This window comes from Psammomys obesus, unplaced genomic scaffold (assembly GCF_907164565.1).
Source record: "Psammomys obesus unplaced genomic scaffold, mPsaObe1.curated_primary_1811, whole genome shotgun sequence".
NCBI lineage: Eukaryota > Metazoa > Chordata > Mammalia > Rodentia > Muridae > Psammomys > Psammomys obesus.
The window spans coordinates 12,368,474-12,388,897 of NW_026585626.1; the positions used below are offsets into that span (position 1 = coordinate 12,368,474).

The 20,424-nt window shown below is 38.9% G+C and overlaps 1 protein-coding gene across 1 annotated transcript in view; it reads right to left on the bottom strand.

Annotated features, from left to right (window-relative positions):
* Positions 1 to 20,424, bottom strand: part of St6gal2 (ST6 beta-galactoside alpha-2,6-sialyltransferase 2) — a 55,174-nt gene that overhangs the window by 13,193 nt on the left and 21,557 nt on the right. The window contains exons 3-5 of the mRNA XM_055615000.1: positions 13,870 to 13,967; positions 9,912 to 10,013; positions 7,539 to 7,713 (exon numbers count right to left, since the gene is read on the bottom strand). Coding sequence (XP_055470975.1) covers positions 7,539 to 7,713; positions 9,912 to 10,013; positions 13,870 to 13,967 — 375 coding nt within the window. The remainder of the gene's footprint in view (positions 1 to 7,538; positions 7,714 to 9,911; positions 10,014 to 13,869; positions 13,968 to 20,424) is intronic.

Genomic DNA, 20,424 nt, shown 5'->3' on the forward strand with positions numbered 1-20,424 from the left:
GTTCCCCTTTCTCTACATTCTTGCTAGCATGTGCTGTCACTTGAATTTTTGATCTTGGCCATTCTGACAGGTGTAAGATGGGATCTCAGAGTCATTTTGATTTGCATTTTCCTGATGACTAAAGATGTAGAGTATTTCTTTAAGTGCTTCTCCACCATTCAAGATTACTGAGAATTCTCTGTTTAGCTCTGTATCCCATGTTTAATTGGATTATTTTGTTTGTTGGTATTTAATTTCTTGAGTTCTTTATATATTCTGGATATTAGACCTTTGTTGGGTGTAGGATTGATGAAGATCTTTTCCCAATCTGTAGGTTGCTCTTTTGTTCTATTGATAGTGTCTTTTGCTTTACAGAAGCTTTTCAGTTTCAAGAGGTCCCATGTATTAATTGTAGATCTTAGAGCTTGAGCTATTACTGTTCTGTTCAGGAAGTTCGCCTGTGCCAATGAGGTCAAAGCTCTTACCCACTTTCTCATATAGCAGATACAGTATATCTGGTTTTATGTTGAGGTCTTTGATACACTTGGACTTGAGTTTTGTGCAGGGTGATAAATATGGATCTATTTGCATTTTTCTACATGTAGACATTCAGTTAGACCAGCTCCATTTGTTGAAGATGCTACCTTTTTCCCATTGTATGGTTTCGGCTCCTTTGTAAAAAATCAGGTATGCATAGGTGCGTGGGCTTATTTCTAGGTCTTTGATTCCATTCCATTGATGAATCAGCCTGTTTCTATGCCAGCACCATGCAGTTTTTATTCCTATTTCTCTGTAGTAATGCTTGAGTTCAGATATGGAGATACCTCCAGAAGTTCTATTATTGTATGGGATTGTTTTAGCTATTCTGGGGTTTTGTTTTTCCATAAGGAGTTTAGGCTTGTTCTTTCAAGGTCTGTGAAAAATTGTGTTGGTATTTTGATGGGGACTGCATTGAATTTGAATCTGTGGATTACCTTTGGTAAGATGGGCATCTTTACTATGTTAATCCTACTGATCCATGAGCATGAGGTATCTTTACCTCTTCTGGTATCCTCTTCAATTTCTTTCTTCATAGACTTGAAGTTCTTGACTTCCTTGGTTAGAGTTACTCTTAGATACTTTATATTATTTGTGGGTATTGTGAAGGATGTGGTTTCCCTAATTTCTTCTTCCGACCATTTTTCACTTGTATACAGGAGAGCTACTGATTTTCCATTTTATTTAATCTTGTATCCATCCACTTTGCTGAAGGAGTTTATCAGCTACAGTAGTTCTCTGGTGGAATTTTTGGGGTCCCTTATGTATACTATCATACCATTTACAAATAGTAATACTTTAACTTTTTCCTTTCCAATTTGTATCCTTTTGGTCTCCTTTACCTCTCTTATTGCTACAGTTAGAACTTCTAGTACTATATTGAAGAGATATAGTGAGAGTGGGCAGCCTTGTCTTGTTCCTGATTTTAGCAGGAATGCTCTAAGTTTCTCTCAATTTAACTTGATGTTGGCTAGCAGCTTGCTGTATATAGCCTTTATTATGTTTATGTATAGGCCTTTCATCCTGGATCTCTCCAAGACTTTTTTATAATGAAGGACTGTAGGATTTTGTCAAAGGCTTTTTCTGCATCTAATGATCTAATAATCTTGTGATTTTTTTTTTCAATTTGTTTATATGGTGGATTACATTGATGAATTTTCTTATGTTGAACCATCCTTGCATCCCTGTGATGAAGCCTACTTTGTCATGGTGGATGATGTGTTTGATGTGTTCTTGAATTCAGTTTGCAAGCATCTTATTGAGTATTTTTGCATCAATGGTCAAAAGGGAGATTGGTCTGAAGTTTTCTTTCTTTGTTGAGTGTTTGTGTGGTTTAGGTATCAGGGTAACTGTGGCTTCATAGAATGAGTTTGTCAGTGCTCCTTCTCTTTCTATTTTCTGGAATAGTTTGAGGAGTATTTGTGTTAGCTCTTATTTGAAAGTCTGGTAGAATGCCATGCTAAAACCATCTGTCCCTGGGCCTCTTTTGGTTGGGAGACTTTTGATGGATGCTTCTATTTCCTTAGGGATTATAGGGCTGTTTAAACTGCTTATCTGCTCTTGATTTAACTTTGATAGGTGAAATCACACACAAAAATTTTAAAAGTCAGGTTTTATGATTTTAAGTAATGACCATGTCACCACTTCAGAATAGAGCCAGAATCATTTAGAAATGTTTTGAGAGGTATTTTTCAGCTATTAATATAAAATTTGAGTTAATTTTAATGTTATAATGCAATAAATGTGCATATTTTAAATAATGATATTTAAAAATATTTTGATAGGCAGGCTTTCTAATTTGTAGCATGGATCTGATGTTTAAAATGCAGAAAACCCAATTTTAAGTTACATATATAAAATTTTAGAGGACTAACAACATTATAGTTATAAGAGTTTAATAAGTATCTTTCTATATTAATAAATACAATGAAAGTATAGTTTAATTCATTTAATATGAATATGTATTTACATTAATCATTATTCTTTACACATGTCCTCTAGTTAACTTATTATTTAAATAAATTTAAATATTAAAATTTATTAATTTATTTATATGTACGTGTGTTTGCTGTGTGAATTTATGTGCATTGCATGAATGCAGGAGCCTGTGGAGGCCAGAAACGGGCATCAGATATCCTGGAAGTGGAGTTACAGAGTTACATGAGGGTTCTGAGAATGAAGCCCGGCTCCTCGGGGACACAGATACTCTTAACTGCTGAGCTATCTGTCCAGCTCCTCATCATTATTTTTAAAGAATAATAAATCATTAGCTTTAACACACTCTACTGGCATGAAGTGCAAAATCCCAAAAATGATAATTTCTCAACCCTGAGATGCGGAGACGAGGCTGTAGAGTGCTTTCTCAAGTAACTAAAGAAGCTCCATTGTTCCCAACAATACAGTAATGTGCTCAGTTGTAAATGAAGCACTTTTGTTCAAATGTGATTGATTCTATCGGAAAAGTGGATTATGATAATATGTAGGTTGTAAAGCATGGAGGAAAATCTCAAAGCTGACCCAGCTCTGGGCACACTTGGCTGCCGGCGCCTGAGCAGCTCTTCCGGGCAGCTCTTCCCTCAACACTTTGCAGTTGTTGAACTACATGACTCCTGCTGTGTCGACCCACCCAATAGATTCTCTCTTGTACTGTACATACATTCTACTGCTTCCCTGTTCTTTCCGGGATCCTGAACATTTTCTATCATTTGTGGATCCTATATGGTTTATAAACACATAAAACAGCATATATGAAAGCAAAAGAGAGATCAGGGGAAAGACAGAGACAAGCCATAGACAAGAACAGGGGGATTAATGGGGGGGGGAGATGTAGGAGTGTGATCAAAACACAACAGACTTCATTAAAATCCTCTGAACAAGGAATATATACCAATACAAATTTAGTAAAATATGGTTATATTTAAACTTTCTTTTCTTCCAAGAACATAAGACTAGAATGCAGTTAATATCTATTAGGGCCAGAGTGTAAGATTTAATTCTACGCCGTTTCAAAAGATAAAAATACATGTTATATTTTGTAAAATCTTGTCTTATTTAAGTAAACATAAATAAAAGCAATTTTTCCTCTTTTGTTTAAACATAGCCATAATTAAATGATAAGTAGGAGGGTAAGTGTGAATCCTGGTTTCTCTCATGGTACCCAAGCCTATCACTTTGTTGATGCATCTATCAGTATAAAACCTACAGACTACCCTTTTACAGTTCCCTGAAACTTCAGTTCTTTCTAGGAGGTTGAGAGTGGGGATTTGAATACCCCAGAAGCAGAATCAGTGCCTTTGAGACTATAAGAAATAGAAATTTCAACCTCCTCCACTTACTCAGAATCTTTTTATTGAAAGGCTGCAACAGCTGGCCTCCAAACTGCCTCTCAGTTGTTCTTGCCTGTCAGTCATGCCTCTGCCTCCCTCTCACAGCAAGGATACTGACTTCTGTAGCAGAAAGAACACAGCCAGTCTCGTAGCCTAGTAGAGATAGGTGATTACAAGCTCTGGGAAATCATTCAGCCAATCTGTCTCCATAGTACTGACTTGCACAAGTTCTGTAAGGTCACACATACTGATTATTCTTTTCAGTTGCTGAGCTTTGCTTTGCAGAAATGTATTACGAATATAGGTAAGTGATGTGGGACATGCTAAACTTTGAGAGCCTGTGAGTGAAAACTTGTTCATTCACCAAATACTGTCATTCTGCAGTATTCGGGTGGGGAACTGTGAAAACACCCAAATCTGAAGGTGTTCAAGCCACTTGTGAGATGTTATATAACACCCGTGTTCCTTTGTAAATGTTTCAGTGTACTTTATGTATCTCTAGATGGCTTATAGCACCCAAAACAATGTCCATGTTATAAAAATAGCTGTTATTGTTTGGGGAATAATGACATGAGAAAAGGACTGTACATAGTCAGAATAAAATTTAATTTTAAAAATTATTTCAGTTAGTAGTTATTTGAATCTGTGGATGTAGAACCGAGGTGTATGGAAGATACCCCTATTTTATAATATAATATGTATCAGCCATGGATAAGAACATGATCATACACAAAAGAGATACTCCACAGTCCTTGTTCCTTCCCTTCATTTTCTTCTCAGGTTGTGGTTACGTCATCTCTGCACACTGACCTAAGCGATATTGCTCCCTGTCTCACTGTACTGAAAGCATAAGGAAGATAGTCGGCTTGGTTTCTCACCACTATAGATCTCAGACTTGTGCTCTGAGCACAGAAGTGCTCAGGATCGGATGCTACTGCCTGTGAACATGGCTTTCTCTTATGTGATGGATTCAGAGCCCAGAACAAGCCTGTCAAAGGGACCAGTACTGTATTTTGGAGTTCAAGGGAAACTCCTTGGGAAGCTAACCCCTACTGGATTCATTTATGCACAAAGAAATAAATGTTTCCTGGTGAAAATAGTGAACTTTGGAGGTCCCTCCACTTCATATGTACAAAAACCTGAGCACACTATTTCACCCAGCAGAGTACTGGACAAAAGTATAGTGCAAGGTAAGGAAGGCCCTGCTTTGGGCTAGCTTTGGATGAGGACTTCATTGGTAACCAGTTCCCAGGCACAGTGAAGAGTGCATACTGAAACAGTCTAACCCACTTTGCCCCTTTGAAATGAGTTATCTTTGGGAGCTAAAGTTAGGGCTTAGAACACTTAAAGGTAACAGATGCTGATTAACCAAGTTGACACTTCAGAGCAGGAAAAGGGCATTTTAAGCAACAAATGAAACATACTCCATTGATTTCACAGAAAGTTCTCATGGGAGAGAGACTGAGATGTCGTTGACATCATTGTATAGCAATTTGAGAACACTGAATAAATGTGTTTAGATGTGTTTAGAACACTGAATAAATGTAAATAGATGTGGTTGACATCATTGTATAGCTAATTGAGAACACTGAATAAATGAACAGATCAACTCCCATCTCACACAGATCAAAGAGGAAGTACAAAGACTACAACAGCATGGGGATGCCCACAGAGGTTACCTATGTTGCTGCCACTGCCCATAGTGGTCAGAGTTTCAAATCCTTCACTATGTTGAGGCTCAGAGGCAGCAAGTGAGTCTAATCAAGCAGATGTCCTCTGTTGCAGCTTGATCTGCACCCACAGAGCACAGCTCCTGCAGGGAACCTAATGTTTTCTTATTAATTTGCTGTATTTCTATTTTCTCTCATTGGCAAAACTTAGCAGTGCTCCATGACAATAAAAACACTCCTTATTAGTGTTGTCTTAAATGGCAGACACCAGGAAGATTCCACAACTGAGGATGTGAAATAGTAAGACTCAGAAACAGATGTTATTTGCTATTTAATTATGATTGATTGAAGTTTAAATCATCATGTGGCTAATAGATGATCCACTGGATGAGACAGTGCTAGGAAATAACAGTTGCAGGCAGGCCAGCTACTTTACCCTTAAAAGACTGTCTCACTTGGGCATATTGAGGACCAAGGAATTAAGCAACTTTTGGTTAAAGTTGCTACTTGCAACTTTTTTGCAAGTAGCAGAGAAGAAACACAAAGGCATTTCCAGCCTACTTTGTTGCAATGACAATGGATTGTAGTTCATTTCTTGCACAAAAATGATACAAAGATAACACTGAGTCGGAGAATTCCACATCTACAATGAACAACCCTGAAAAGAGCTGCCTCATGTACCTGAGCTCCTCTTCAACATTCTGGGAATTACCTTCATTGGCTATGACCATCTGTCTGAACCTTTACATGTGTGACCCCCTCTAATTTTGCTTTAAACTTCTTGCCTTGTTCAAATTGGTGATGGTATAAAAACAGACTATTAAGTTTGGGCCATGTCCCCTTATGTTGTCTAATCATTATTATAAACATTTACTCTTTGCTGAGAACTGGATTACATTGGTCTTTAGGAAACTATAAAAGATAAAGAATTGGGGATTTCAAATGAAACTTTTAAAGGTATGGCTTTAAAAGTAGTCACACTAAGGTTTTTCTTTGGATATTATGCAAAATATTTCATAACATTTTGATGTTGTAAACCCACTCCAAAAGTTGCAAGCCTCACTTGAGGATATCGTATCCTTAATTTAAAGGAAGCCAGAGTTGTCGCTACATATCTCCCCTCTAATGATAGAGACCCTTAGTGCAGCAAAGAATACTGTAAATGTACTGAACTTAGGGTAGCAACAAACTCAGTATCTTTGGTTCAGTTGCAGCCTTTCATATTCCTCCGGGGGAATTCACGATCTGCCTTCCTATATCATATTGAGGTAATATCAAAGAAATGGGTAAAAAGCTTCAACATATATTAAGAAAGGGGGGAAACATAAATTTTGAGTTTGAAACGGCAGAAAAACAACACAAGCCACTTATGAATGATTATTAACTGTGAAAACCCACTGCTGGGCTGCTGCAAGTGAACTCTCACAGAGACGGTGCAATGGAATGCTGCGGCTGGCCTCACCATTGCCCGTGCACAGCAAACATGCAGCATCACCTATCCCTTCAGTCTGGCGCCCTGCTAGCAATGAATGGATTTGTTAGTGAGTAAAATCCACAAATTCTTTAATGTGCCTCACGTCAAGGATTGAACAGCACATGTCCAGGTCCTCATGTCTAGACCTGAAGCTTCCTGTCTTTTGAGACACTTTCACTAGCCATCTTGGGCTGCTACTTGAGGAATCTATCACGGGGCCACTGTGAAAGGCAGAGCATATGTGGGTACATGGTTTTCAATCCCATCTAAATCTGCCCTTGGCCATCTTAGCCAAAGGACGGGATATGAAAGTGCAGATATGCCTTCAGTGCCTTGCGGGGCAGAATAATTGCCAGTTCTGACCGACAAGTCACATATATAAATAAGAGAATTCTGTGTAACAGTTGGAAATTTCAAGTGCTTTGTGACAGGGTTATGCATAACTGGCACTGTCCTTTTATTGGTTAATATCTGAAACGTGGTTCTTCCTGTGTAGAATGAGAGCTCACTCTGTCTTCCCATCCCACCACTCCAACTATTAGATACACCTACCAATGAAACCAGAAGACGGTGGGTTGGGCTGTATCTTTTCCTTCGTGTTCTCCTGGATTATATCCCAAAGCTGCCATATGAATTTGGGGTGAAGAATGTAAAATGGTTGAGTTGGGTATCTCCGGCGATGCTGGATGTATGGAGTGAAAAGGTTGTAATCTGGCTTCTTATACCACTAAAACAGAACAAAAACAATTCAGATTGAGTATAGAAGACCATGCTGTGGAAAGGAGACAGTGCTGCATGTGTCTGGGGAACCGAGAGGACTGGGCCAGCCTAGAATCTGGCCACCTGGGGAAGTACAAAGAGAGAGCATAGTTCTGGCCCTAGGAGGAATGCTGCTTTCTTTTAATTATTTCATTTAATTTTGATACTAGAATTATGTAATTTTCCCCTTTCCTTTCCTCTCTCCAATCTCTCCCAGTGACGTTTTATTCATGGTAAAATAAGACCTGGGCTTAGGTAAGAGGTGGTGGGCATTTTCTGCAAAAGGTCAGAGAGTAAACCTGAGAGTTCTGGGACAGAGGTCTGCTGTGAGTCCGACATGGCAGCATGAATGGTGACAGCAGAGAATGCCAATGGACACACTGTGTTCTCCTACAACTTTATGAAGAGAACTGTGGCCAGATTTGGCTCACATTGTAGTATGTAGGTCTCTTGGTACTCAAATAGCATTTTGAAAATAGATTTTTCAAATTTTACAACAGAGGCAGAAAGTAAGTACACTCATGTACTTACTCATGGAATCCATGAGGGGGGATACATAACTCACAGGGTAGATTGACATGGGGTTGTGAAAACTTCTCTTTCTTCATTTAATGTTGGATAAATGAAAGGTATGAATTTATTAATACATACCAGAATGTGGAGATACATGTATTGTATACAATATATACATGTATTGTATAATATATATTATATATGTAATAAAAAAGCTCATAACATTGGTTTGAAACAAGAGTCCACGATGATGTGAGATTTGGGGAGGATATAGAAAGAAACTTAGCTTGCTGGGCTCTGTGTCTTCAAATAGACAGCATGGGAATACACATGTACATATTAAGATACCAAGAACCATTGGCTGATGAAAGCAATCTGTTGCTTTGAAAACACAGAGAATGTCTGGATTGATTTCTTCTTAATCAGCTAAGTCTCAGAGCTAGGTGGCAAAGAAGCAAGAAAAATGGAATCTAAGAAATAATCAAATACCTTTTAGCCTGTTCCCTACCACCATTTGTGTCCCAGGCCCTACCATAAGGGCCAGGATGCTTGGACTTTAACCCTACGTATATCTATAAGGTGGGTAAACTCTAACCTAGGCTTGGATGTGCCCAACAGATGATAAAACAAGGTCAACAGCCTCAATGCTCAGTCAATTAAAAACCTTCAAGGAAGATGGCAGAACTGAAATCTAGATGCTTCCAGTTGAGAAGAAAGCTAGAAGTATCCAGCCTTCATTGATGTTTGATATTTAGTCTAGGGGTCATAAAAGAATTGGGTTTGCCCTTCTGGAAATGGAGATTTGACAGGCAGACTTAAAAAAAAATAACAGCCAAGTGATTCTGATTTGTACCAATGGTAAAAAAAAACAATACTACCTACACCATCATCATCAACAAAAACAAACCAAGCAAATGTCCAGCCTGAAGATTGACAGCAATACATATGCTCCTCTTGGGGGACAAGTCTATCTTGAAGAGTTCTAAAAATGGTTGACCCCCTAGAGGAACAAAGATCGGTTACTCACATTCATCTTAAGAAGCTTGTATGCTCCCTGGTTTTGGTAAACAAAGTCAAGAACACTCACTTGTTCAGACAACAGCATCTCACACTAGGGTGAACATAATCCATTTTCCCAAGCTCCATAAAAATTAGCTCACTGTTTTTTCATACGAAGTTCCATCCAACGTGGCTAGTTTCTTGCTTATGACGGTAACAATTTTCCATGAGGAAATGCAAAAATGCAAATTGCTTGTATATGATGATTATTCCATAAAATTTAACACATTGAGAATTAGCCAATTAGAATCACCCTTAAGAAAATCAGAGACACTTTATTTCAACCACAATGAACACTTTATATATTTTTTGCCAACTACAACCTAGTTTATTTCTAGAGCCCTTATGTCATCCTATCACATTGGAACAGCTGCCAGTTTGATCAGTCTAATTTTTTTTTTGTGTGTGTAACTGCAGCTTCCTGAGCCTTTATATATTTAGTGCTTTCTTCCTTCCTCAGAGACAAAGCACCTTAGCAGAAGGTGGCTATATTACTCTAAGTAATATCAAGAAGGTGCATGATTCACATGTGAGTTAGTGCCTGTCACTGATCTGCTCTTGTGGGTAATTAAAGGGAACCAACAAAACACTTACCAGGTTAAGATTAGCAGAATACGGAGCTGGGTCCCAGGCCACCAGGATAACATCTTTATATAAAGAACTGTCAAGGAAGTGATGACTGGGGTTGGCCAGAATCTGTAAGCACATGGGGAAAAAAATGGGAAGTTCTTTATGACTAGTATTTGCTTCTTCAAAGTATGTGTTTAAACAAATTACAATTAAAAATGAACAATGAGAGCAAGGCTTGGGTTTTACATTTTCCTTTGCGAGAGTGAGAAAGGCTGGTATCACATGACAAAGCACTTACAGTATATCTAAAGAAATTTGTTTTTTAAATAAAACACAAGCAAACCCACAAAGTCTTCCATTTTAATCAGGACTGCACCGAATTTAGTCTTCTGGATACCATCCCTTGCAAGATGATACTCCCCAAGTAATTCAGACTCCTGGCCTCCTCATTACTTTTGATAAGTGACATGAGAGAGCTACAGGTAAGGGACAGCTAGAATTGAGTTAGGAGGTGTCAAATACAGTCCTTTTGCCCAGGTCCTATCTGATTTTGGGTGGATCCATCAATTTCACCTGCCATCTATCTTAAAAACAAACAAACAAACAAACAAACAATCAAACAAACAACAAACAAACAAACAAACAAACAAAAAACTATCTGCTGAGGAGTTAGTATGACGTGGAAAGGATAGGAGCTCCACAAAGACCAACTATATCTGGGCACAGGGGTCTTTTCTGAGACTGACACTCCACCAAGGACCATGTATGGATATAACTTAGAACCTTTGCTCGGATGAAGCCCGTGGTAGCTCAGTAACCAATTGGTTTCCCAAAGTAAGGGGAACAGGGACTATTTCTGACAGGAACTCAGTGGTAGGCTCTTTGACCTCCCCATTCCCCAAGGGAGGAGCAGTCCTGCTAGACCACAGAGGAGGACTTTGCAGCCAGTTCTGAAGATAGCTGATAAAACAGGGTCAGATGAAAGGGGAGGAGGTCCTCCTCAATCAGTTGACTTGGAAAGGGGCAGGGAGGAGATGAGGAAGGGAGGAAGGGTTTGGGAGGGAATGAGGGAGCGGGATACAGCTGGGATACAGAGTTAATAAAATGTAACTAATAATAAAAAATAAAAGTATAAAAAAACTATCAAGCACAGGCATTAAGACCAACTATTGACAAATGGGACCTCATGAAGCTGTAAAGCTTCTGTGCAGCAAATGACACCATTGCTTGGCGAAGCAGCAGCCAAAAGAATGGAAAAAATCTTTACCAGTTATACATCTGACAGACATGTCTAGAACATACAAAGAACTCAACAAACTCAACACCATGAAAACAAACAATCCAATTAAAAGTGGGGGCATAATCTTCTTGTGTGGCTCCTGTCCCCTCCATGTCCTTCTATCCTCTCCCCTTCTTCCATAAGACTCCCTTATGGAAGTCCCTGCTCTCCTCCCTGCTCTCTGCCCAAAGTTTGGCTGTGAGTCTCAGCATCTGCTTCGATTCTCTGTTGGGTGGAGACTTTCAGAGGACCCTCACTAGAAGGCTCCCATCCTGTTTCCTCTCTTCCACCATTTCTGGTGTCTATCCTGTTTACCATTCTGAATGAGATTTAAGCAACCTCCTTTGGGTCCTCCTTGTTGTTCAGCTTCTTTAGGTCTGTAGATTTTAGAATGGCAGGAGCTCCACAAGGAGACCAGAGCTAAAGATTCTGAGGTGAGGGGGTCCTACAGAGACTGATGAACCAACCAAGGGCTTAGACCCCCTGCTCAGATGTAGCCAATTGGCAGCCCAGTCTCCACATGGGTACCATAGTAAGGGGTGCAGGAGCTACCTTTGTCATGAATTCCCTTGCCTGCTCTTTGATTGCTTGTCCTCAGTGATGCAGCCTTGCCAGGCCACAGAGGAAGAGGATCCAGGCAGTCCTTATGAGACTTAACAAGGTATGGGCAGATGGCAATAGTGGAAAACTCCCCCTTTCAGTGGACTAGGGGAAGAGGATAGGGAGAAAGAGGAAGGGAGGGTAGGACTGAGAGGGGCTGAGGGAAGGGGCTTCAATCGTGCTATATAATGAATAAAAAAGTAATAAAATTTAAAAATTAAAAAAGAAAAAATATGATAAAAGTTAAAAAAAGAAAAAGAAAGAGAACCCCCTCCCAGGCATGAAACTGAACAGAGTTCCCAAAAGAAGAAATACAGATGGCTGAGAGCATTTTAAAAAATGTTGAACATCCTTAGCTATAAGAGAAATGCAAGTTAAAATTATTTTGAGATTTCATCTCATCCTAGTCAGAATGGCTAAAATAGAATTTTGCAAAGACAACAAATGTGGGCATGGGTGTGGGTGGATGGGAGTCTCACAGGTGTTGATGGGATTACAAACAGGTACAGCCACTATGAAAATCACTGTGGAGGTTCCACAAGAGGCTAGATACAGATCTATATAAAACACTTTGTCTACGTACTACGACGGAGACACATGGCCATCCATGTTCACTGCTGCTTTACTCACAAAATCCAGAAAGAGGCAACAACCTAGATGCCCCGCAAATGATAAATGAATAATGTAAATGCGTACAGACATTATGGTTTATTTTTCAGCGGTTAAAATAAATGAAAATTTTAAGTAAATGGCTACAGCCAGGAATAATCATTCTAGAAAGAGGTAACTGAGACCTAGAAAGACAAACACTGAAGGTTCTCTCTTTAAATGTGGATGTCTAAATTGGAATGCCTAAAGAAGACAGGAACCCAGTAAGGAACCATGGGAAATAGGGAAGAGAACATAGGTGACATGAAATGGATTTAAGTTGGGCGGAGGAGAGGAAGGCAGGGGTACAAAATGAAGTGTGTGTGTAACTAGATGAAACCATAAAAAAGAGTTGGAGGGATGGGAATTAGAGGGTGGATATGACCTAAATACATTTCATGCATTTATAAAATTCTCAATTAAAATTTTTTACCATTATAAAGATACATTGATTTTTTTTCATCACATGTTTCTGAAATAAAGATGAACCTTAAAGGACACATGTGTTGTAATTTGATGGGGTTTATCACTTTCTGAGAAATTACTAAATGAAATATAGATCTTCCCAGCAGTGACATCTCTGAGTTAAGAAAATATGGTAATTGTTTTTACTTTGCTGCAGCTGCCTGGGGCAGTGAATAGGGCAGAGTGAGTGCTAATAGCTTGGTCTGCAAGCCGTTCACCATAAATCATGTCTAATCTCATTTTTCTATATAGTTTGGAAGTTATAAATTGTGGTTTGTTCTGAGAATAATTTTTCATAAATATGAAAATCATTCTTATTAAGAACATGGAAAAAAGGTATTTCCATTCCTCAGTAAGCAACTTATTATCATTTTTCAAATTTCTAAATCACGAACTAAAGTTTCAAAGGTATCCCTACACTCTCTCATATTTCATGTGTTTCTTTCCTCTTTAGCAGTGCATTCCTTATTGCCATGATTTCTTCTGTAATAAATAGCATTTTGCAGTTCATAAACTGGAGCATGATAATTTGTGACAGCAGCTCTCAACCTGTGTCTAGCAATCTCTTCAGCAAACCTCTGTCTCTAAAAAAAATTTGCATTATGATTCCTAATAGTAGGAAAATTACATTTATGAAGTAGCAATGAAAATGAAGTTATGGTTGGGGGTCACCCCAACACTAGGGGCTGTATTAAAGGATCATACCGCATTAGGAAAGTTGAAAACCACTGATCTATGACAATGAAAACATACACACAAATAAAAATCATTTCTTTATGCTTAATCTGAGTTCCCTTTTGACCTTATCTTTTCCTATTCAAATCACTTTTAAGTTCCCCTTTTTACATTTTTCTTCATTGATTATTCAAAATTAACAGGATCCATAGAAATAACAGGGTGTTGTGGTGATTGTACCATATTTCTGTTCGCTCATCCAGTTAAATGATTTGCCTACTAACTGTAGCAGTGAATACACTCCATCCATCTTACCTGAGAGTTGATGATGCGTACTGTGGTTTTATTTCCAACATCTTTCTCATAGCCACGTGTAGGGGCAGAGTTAAATCTCAAAACTGCATCATGAGAATCTAAGGGCACATAAGTGACATTTTTTTTTCTCTGTGAAATCATATACTCTAGCAAGAAGACGCATTAAAACAAACCTTGCAATATCTTAAAGTTAGAAATGACTGTTAAAGCTAATATAATATCCTCAGATTTTTAGATAATTTGATTTTGATTTAAGCTGACAGATCGGCTAGAGAGACTAACATGGAAACTTGAGTCACATAGCACTGGGACACACCAGTCAATACCAGCTCACAGATATATGTAGCTCCAAGTTATACTGCCTAGTAGCTGTGAAATCTTTTTATAAGTTCACTCTGTAATGTTCACTGCTGGCAAAGTCACCTAATGATACATTTCTTGGGATGTACCCCTTGTTTCTTGATAAACTATGTCTGTATACTTAACCACACACATACACAAAACCAACTGATCATATGTCATCCTGTTTTGCCTAAGTTACATCTAGATGCTTGTTATTTTATTATGCTGTGTAGGAGTGTCATGCTTTCAGCAATCACTCCCCTTAAAGTTTCAAAATATTTAGAAGCTGTATCTACAGTGCCAGGTAAAGATGTTGGGAGCTCAGAAGCAGCTCGTGTGGTAATCTCCTAGCCTGGAGAGCTGGTAAGAACTGCATCTTGTCTTGCTGCTAACTCCCACAGACTGAAAACCTCAGCCTTTGATTCTGCCTTATCACCTTTAAGTGAAGGTTTAGATTTAAAGGAAAAGGGCTTGGTTTCCATGAACCCTCATTTCCCATTGTAGATGGCAGGGAGTCCCTGCATTTGAAGAAACTACCTGAGTCACTAGTGACTAAAGTTTTTGTACAAACAGTAAGGGAATTTCTAAGGTTATCTTTAGCTTTAAGAATCCCATGCACATTACAAGCTTAATTTGCAGCAAGTATAGTGACTGGCTGTAGGAGTTAGAGGCAAACTCATAGATTTCTGACATGACTGGTAGTCACAAGGACACATGGATGCTATATTTACTGTGACCATGTTCTACAGAAGACCTTGTGACAGCCTCCTTTCTAAAAACAGGGATCTGTTGTTCCTTTCTGAGTCTTCACCCTACTCACTAAAGAGGAAAAGATACTGTGCATGCTCCATTAAAGTGATCTTTTTAAAAGGTACCTTAATTGACAAGTTACAAGCCCAATGAATGTGTAAGAGGTAGTTGGCCATACCACCAAAACCCAAAACCTCCTCCTCCCCCAAACCAAATGAAACAAAAAACCCCAAAACAAACAAACAAACAAAACAGAACAAAACAAAAAAAACCCTAAACCAAACCTGTTCTTTTCAGGTACAGTTTGGAAGAGTTGACAAGTTATGAACAGTAGGCTAAAGGTGGCTTGCCTCACTTTTAATGAATAAAGCTGTATAACAGACATAATTATTTGTATATGGTCTATTCTGGCACAACTGACTTTGAAACAGATCTCATGGCACAGGAAGCCTAAAATATTTTCTATATGGCCCTTGGGGAAAAAAAAGAGAATTGAATCAAAGACTCAGAAAAAAACCCCCACACCTGAATTTTGATGAAGAAGCCAAGACCATACAATGGAAAAAAAGAAAGTCTCTTCAACAAATAGTGCTGGTCTAATTGGATATCTATAGATCAAAAAATGATAATATATCCATACTTATCACCCTGCACAAATGTAAAGCCCAAGTAGATCAAAGATCTCAACATAAAACCAGACACACTAAATCTGTTAGAAGAAAAAGCCGAGAAGAACATATTGGCACAGAAGACAAATTCCTGCACAGAACACCAACAGCACAGGCTCTAAGATCAACAATCAATAAATGGGACCTCATGAAACTGAAAAGCTTCTGTAAAGCAAAGGACACTGTCAACAGAACAAAAAGACAGCCTACAGATTGGGAAAGGATCTTCACCAACCGTATATCTGACAGAGGGCTAATATCCAGAATATATAAAGAACTCAAAAAGTTAAACACCAACAAATTAAGTAATCCAATTAAAAAATGGGGCACACATTTTGTTTTGATGATGTTGTCCTTTGCTTTACAGAAGCTTTTCAGTTTCATGAGGTCCCATTTATTGATTGTTGCTCTTAGAGCCTGTGCTGTTGGTGTTCTGTTCAGGAAGTTGTCTCCTGTACCAATGAGTTCTAGGGTCTTCCTCACTTTTTCTTCTAACAGATTTAATGTGTCGGGTTTTATATTGAGGTCTTTGATCCACTTGGACTTTAGTTTTGTGCAGGGTGATAAATATGGATCTTTTTTCATTTTTCTGCATGTAGACATCCAGTTAGACCAGCACCATTTGTAGAAGATGCTATCTTTTTTCCATTGTATGGTTTTGGCATCTTTGTCAAAGATCAGATGTCCATAAGTTTGTGGGTTTATTTCTGGGTCTTCTGTTCAGTTCCATTGATCCACTACTCATCAGAATGGCCAAGATGAAAAACTCAAGTGACAACACATGCTGGAGAGGTTGTGGAGAAAGGGGAACCCTCCTCCACTGCTGGTGGGAATGTAAACTTGTACAACCACTCTGGAAATCAATCTGGCATTTTCTCAGACAACCAGGAATAACGCTTCCTCAAGATCCAGCCATACCACTCCTAGGCATATATCCAAAAGAGGTTCAAGTACACAATAAGGACATTTGCTCAACCATGTTTATAGCAGCTTTATTTGTAATAGTCAGAAGCTGGAAACAGCCCAAATGCCCCTCAACTGAAGAATGGATGCAGAAATTGTGGCACATCTACACAATGGAATATGTGAAAAATAAAATCATGAAATGAAAAATCAGCAATGAAAAATAAGGAAATCATGAAATTTGCAGGTAAATGATGGGACCTGGAAAGGATCATCCTGAGTGAGCTGTCCCAGAGGCAGAAAGACACACATGACATATACTCACTCATTTAGACATGTAATATATGATGAACCTACTGAAATCTGTACATCAAAGCAGACACTGAGACTTATGACCAACTGTTGGGCAGTGTGCATGGAATCTTATGTAAGAAGTGGGAAATAGTAAGATCTGGAGAGGACAAGAACTCCACAAGGAGAGCAACAGAACCAGAAATTTGAACACAGGGGTCTTCCCAGAGACTCATACTCCAACCAAGTACCAAGCATGGAGATAACCTAGAACCCCTGCACAGATGTAGCCCATGGCAGTTTAGTGTCCAAGTGGATTACATAGTAATGGGAAGAGGGACTGCCTCTGACATAATCTGATTGGCCTGCTCTTTGATCACCTCCCCCTGAGGGGGGAGCAGCCTTACCAGGCCACAGAAGATGACAATGCAGCCACACCTGATGAGATCTGATAGACTAAGATCAGAAGGAAGGAGAGGAGGACCTCCCATATCAGTGGACTTGGGGAGGGAGGATGGGATCGGGAGAGGAGGAGGGAGGGGTTTATGGGGGGATACAAAGTGAATAAAATATAATTAATAAAAAAATGGGGCCTAGAGCTAAACCAAGAATTCTCAACAGAGGATTATCGAATGACAGAGAAACACTTAATACAATGCTCAACATTGTTAGTCATCAGGAAAATAAAAATAAAAATGACTATGAGATTCCATCTCATACCCATCAGAATGACTAAGATAAAAAACTCAAATGACAACACATGCTGGAGAGGATGTGGAGTTTACATTCCCTCCATTGCTGGTAGGAATGTAAACCTGAACAACCACTTTGGAAATCAATCTGGCACTTTGTCAGACAATTAGGAATAGTGCTTCCCTCAAGATCCAGCTATACCACTCCTTCGCATATAACGAAAGATGCTCAACCATACAACAAGGACATTTGTTCAACCATGTTAGTAGCAGCTTTATTCATAATATTCAGAATCTGGAAACAACTTAGATGTCACTCCACCAAAGAATGGCTACAGAAATTGTGGTACTTTACACAGCTATCAAAAAAAGGAAATCATGAAGTTTGCCGGCAAATGGTGGGAACTATAAAAGATCATCCTGAGTGAGGTATCCCAGAACCAGAAAGACACACATGGTATATAATCACTTATAAGAGGATATTAGCCATATTATATAGGAAAAACATACTAAAATCTATAATCCTAAAGAAACTAAACAACAAGGAGGATCTTAGGGAAGATGCTTAATTCTCATTCAGAAGGGAACACAGGATAGACACTGGAAGCGGTAGAAGAAAGAGGACTGGAGCCTACCACAGATGTCCTCTAAAAGACTCCAATCATCAAGGCATCAAAGTAGATGCAGAGAATAAGCCAAACTTTAGACAGAGCTCAGGGAGTCTTACGGAAGAGGAGCCTGGACCAGTGGACTAGGAAAGAGGGATAAGAAGGGCAAGGGAGGAAGAGAAGGATCCGGTGGAGATGAGGGAGGAGGCTACAATTGGGATACAAAGTGAATAAATTATAAATAATAATAATAATAAATATAATGTTGGCAAATTTTTGGATTTCAAGGAATCTAAGCTCTGTGGCGTTAATGCAACACCCCTGAGGACTTTCAGGCAACTTTCCCACATGGGCTCGGCATTGCTTTGCATTTTCGCAGTGAACTTCTCTATTTATATTTTTAATAAAATAGCGACTAATAAAATCTAAAATTTTTAGCTATAAGAACTGTATTGTACAGAGCATTAAGTTCATATATTAATCTGGTTCCCAGGAGTTGTTACACACACACACACACACACACACACACACACACACACACACACACACACACACACACGCATACACACACACACACACACGCATACACACACACACACACACACACACAGAGAGAGAGAGAGAGAGAGAGAGAGGTAAAGAGAGAGGAGGGAAATTTTTGAGAAATAGAGGAGAGAGAGATTTTCAAGAGAGGACTTTGTAAGTTGTTCCAGAAAACTGTGAATATTCTTTGATAGTTTACTTATGCTTGGGAAATGCTAGTTTGTTAAGACCTGGGTGTGCTGTGGCATCTCAAAAGCATATCAATGAGGGTATTTTTTGTTTTGTTTTTCACTTTTTTTTTTTTTTTTTTGGTTCAAACACACTGCTGACAACCTATTTTTATTATAAAGAGAAAAGCAGGGTTATTTTGGCAGTCTGTTGTCTCTGCCCACATCCAGGCTATCTTCCTTGTAGAAAGTAACATATTTGTGGTTGAAATTGTAAGTCTTCCAAAATCAATTTTTTGTGTGTTTTGGATTTGATGTTCTTTTTTTTTGCATTTTTATTAATTATTATTATTATATTCCGGGCACTTGGCCAAAATCAATTTTTTTTAAGAAATTAAAACGAATGGGCATACATCCAACAATGTAGCTAGCTTGCCGCTTCATATTCTGCCTTGCTCCTAAAATGGGTCTTTACCCATGCAAAATTTTGCAATATTGTCGGATGTTAATTAGAAACCTCCCAGGAAACAGGTTGGGCAGTAATTCTAACTACTGTGGGTAATGATTCTAAAGATTCCACTATAAATTATCCACTAACTATACTGGTTAACATACCATGGCTCTATCAGCTTTCAAGTGGGGCAAGATTGCACCTTCATGGTTGGAAGCTTCCTTTTTTATTGTTGCAACAAATACTGTCACTTATCTTCCTAAGAGTGACAATCTCATTTAATTCCTTTCTTAGAAGGAATCTGACAAGAGTCCAGGTTTGAATAATTAAAGTCTGTCTGTCAGTCATTCCATTTTTCAAATAAAAACTATTCTGCACAGCCCGGGTGGTTAGTTCATCCTCCAACTCCATCCACAATGTTTCCCATGGTCCAGCAATAATCACAAGCATCTTTTCCTGTTTCTTTGTCGCATAGGATCTGAAGTCCACCTGCACCCAAAAGGCTGAGACTTCTTGAAACAACTCATTTTGAGCGCTGCATCACAGGTACTCATAGCAAATGTGGCACTCTTTTGTTTTAGAGTTACCCTTAGCGGTCAGCATACAGTGGTGACTAATGTTATGGGCACCATTAGCCACATGATTGCTTATAAGCCAGCATTTTTTTTTATAAGCCAGCAGTTTTATTCTGCACTGCTTTGTTTTTACCAATGCAAATGCAAAACTGAAAAGGATATAAGTAAAAACTGATTTTACCTTGTAGAGCCCTGAAAGAGTTTTAGAAACCATAAATGAATCACAGACTTGAAGTGGTGATAAAGGCCAACCCACCCTCATAAAATCAAGAGGGGAGAGGGAGGCATCAAGCAGTTGAGGGTCTACTGGGGACAGTGGTGATAAAGGCCAACCCACCCTCATAAAATCAAGAGGGGAGAGGGAGGCATCAAGCAGTTGAGGGTCTACTGGGGACTCAGAATGATTTGGAAACAAGGCTGGGGAACAAGTGTGATACCACTTCCCTAACCACAGTTCTCCTAGCAAGCCATGCTGCCCACTCCTGCGACACAGTCTCTATGTCACGGTCTGAAGAACCAGGGTCCTAAGCAATGCATATATTTCAAGCAAACTGGTTGTAATTTC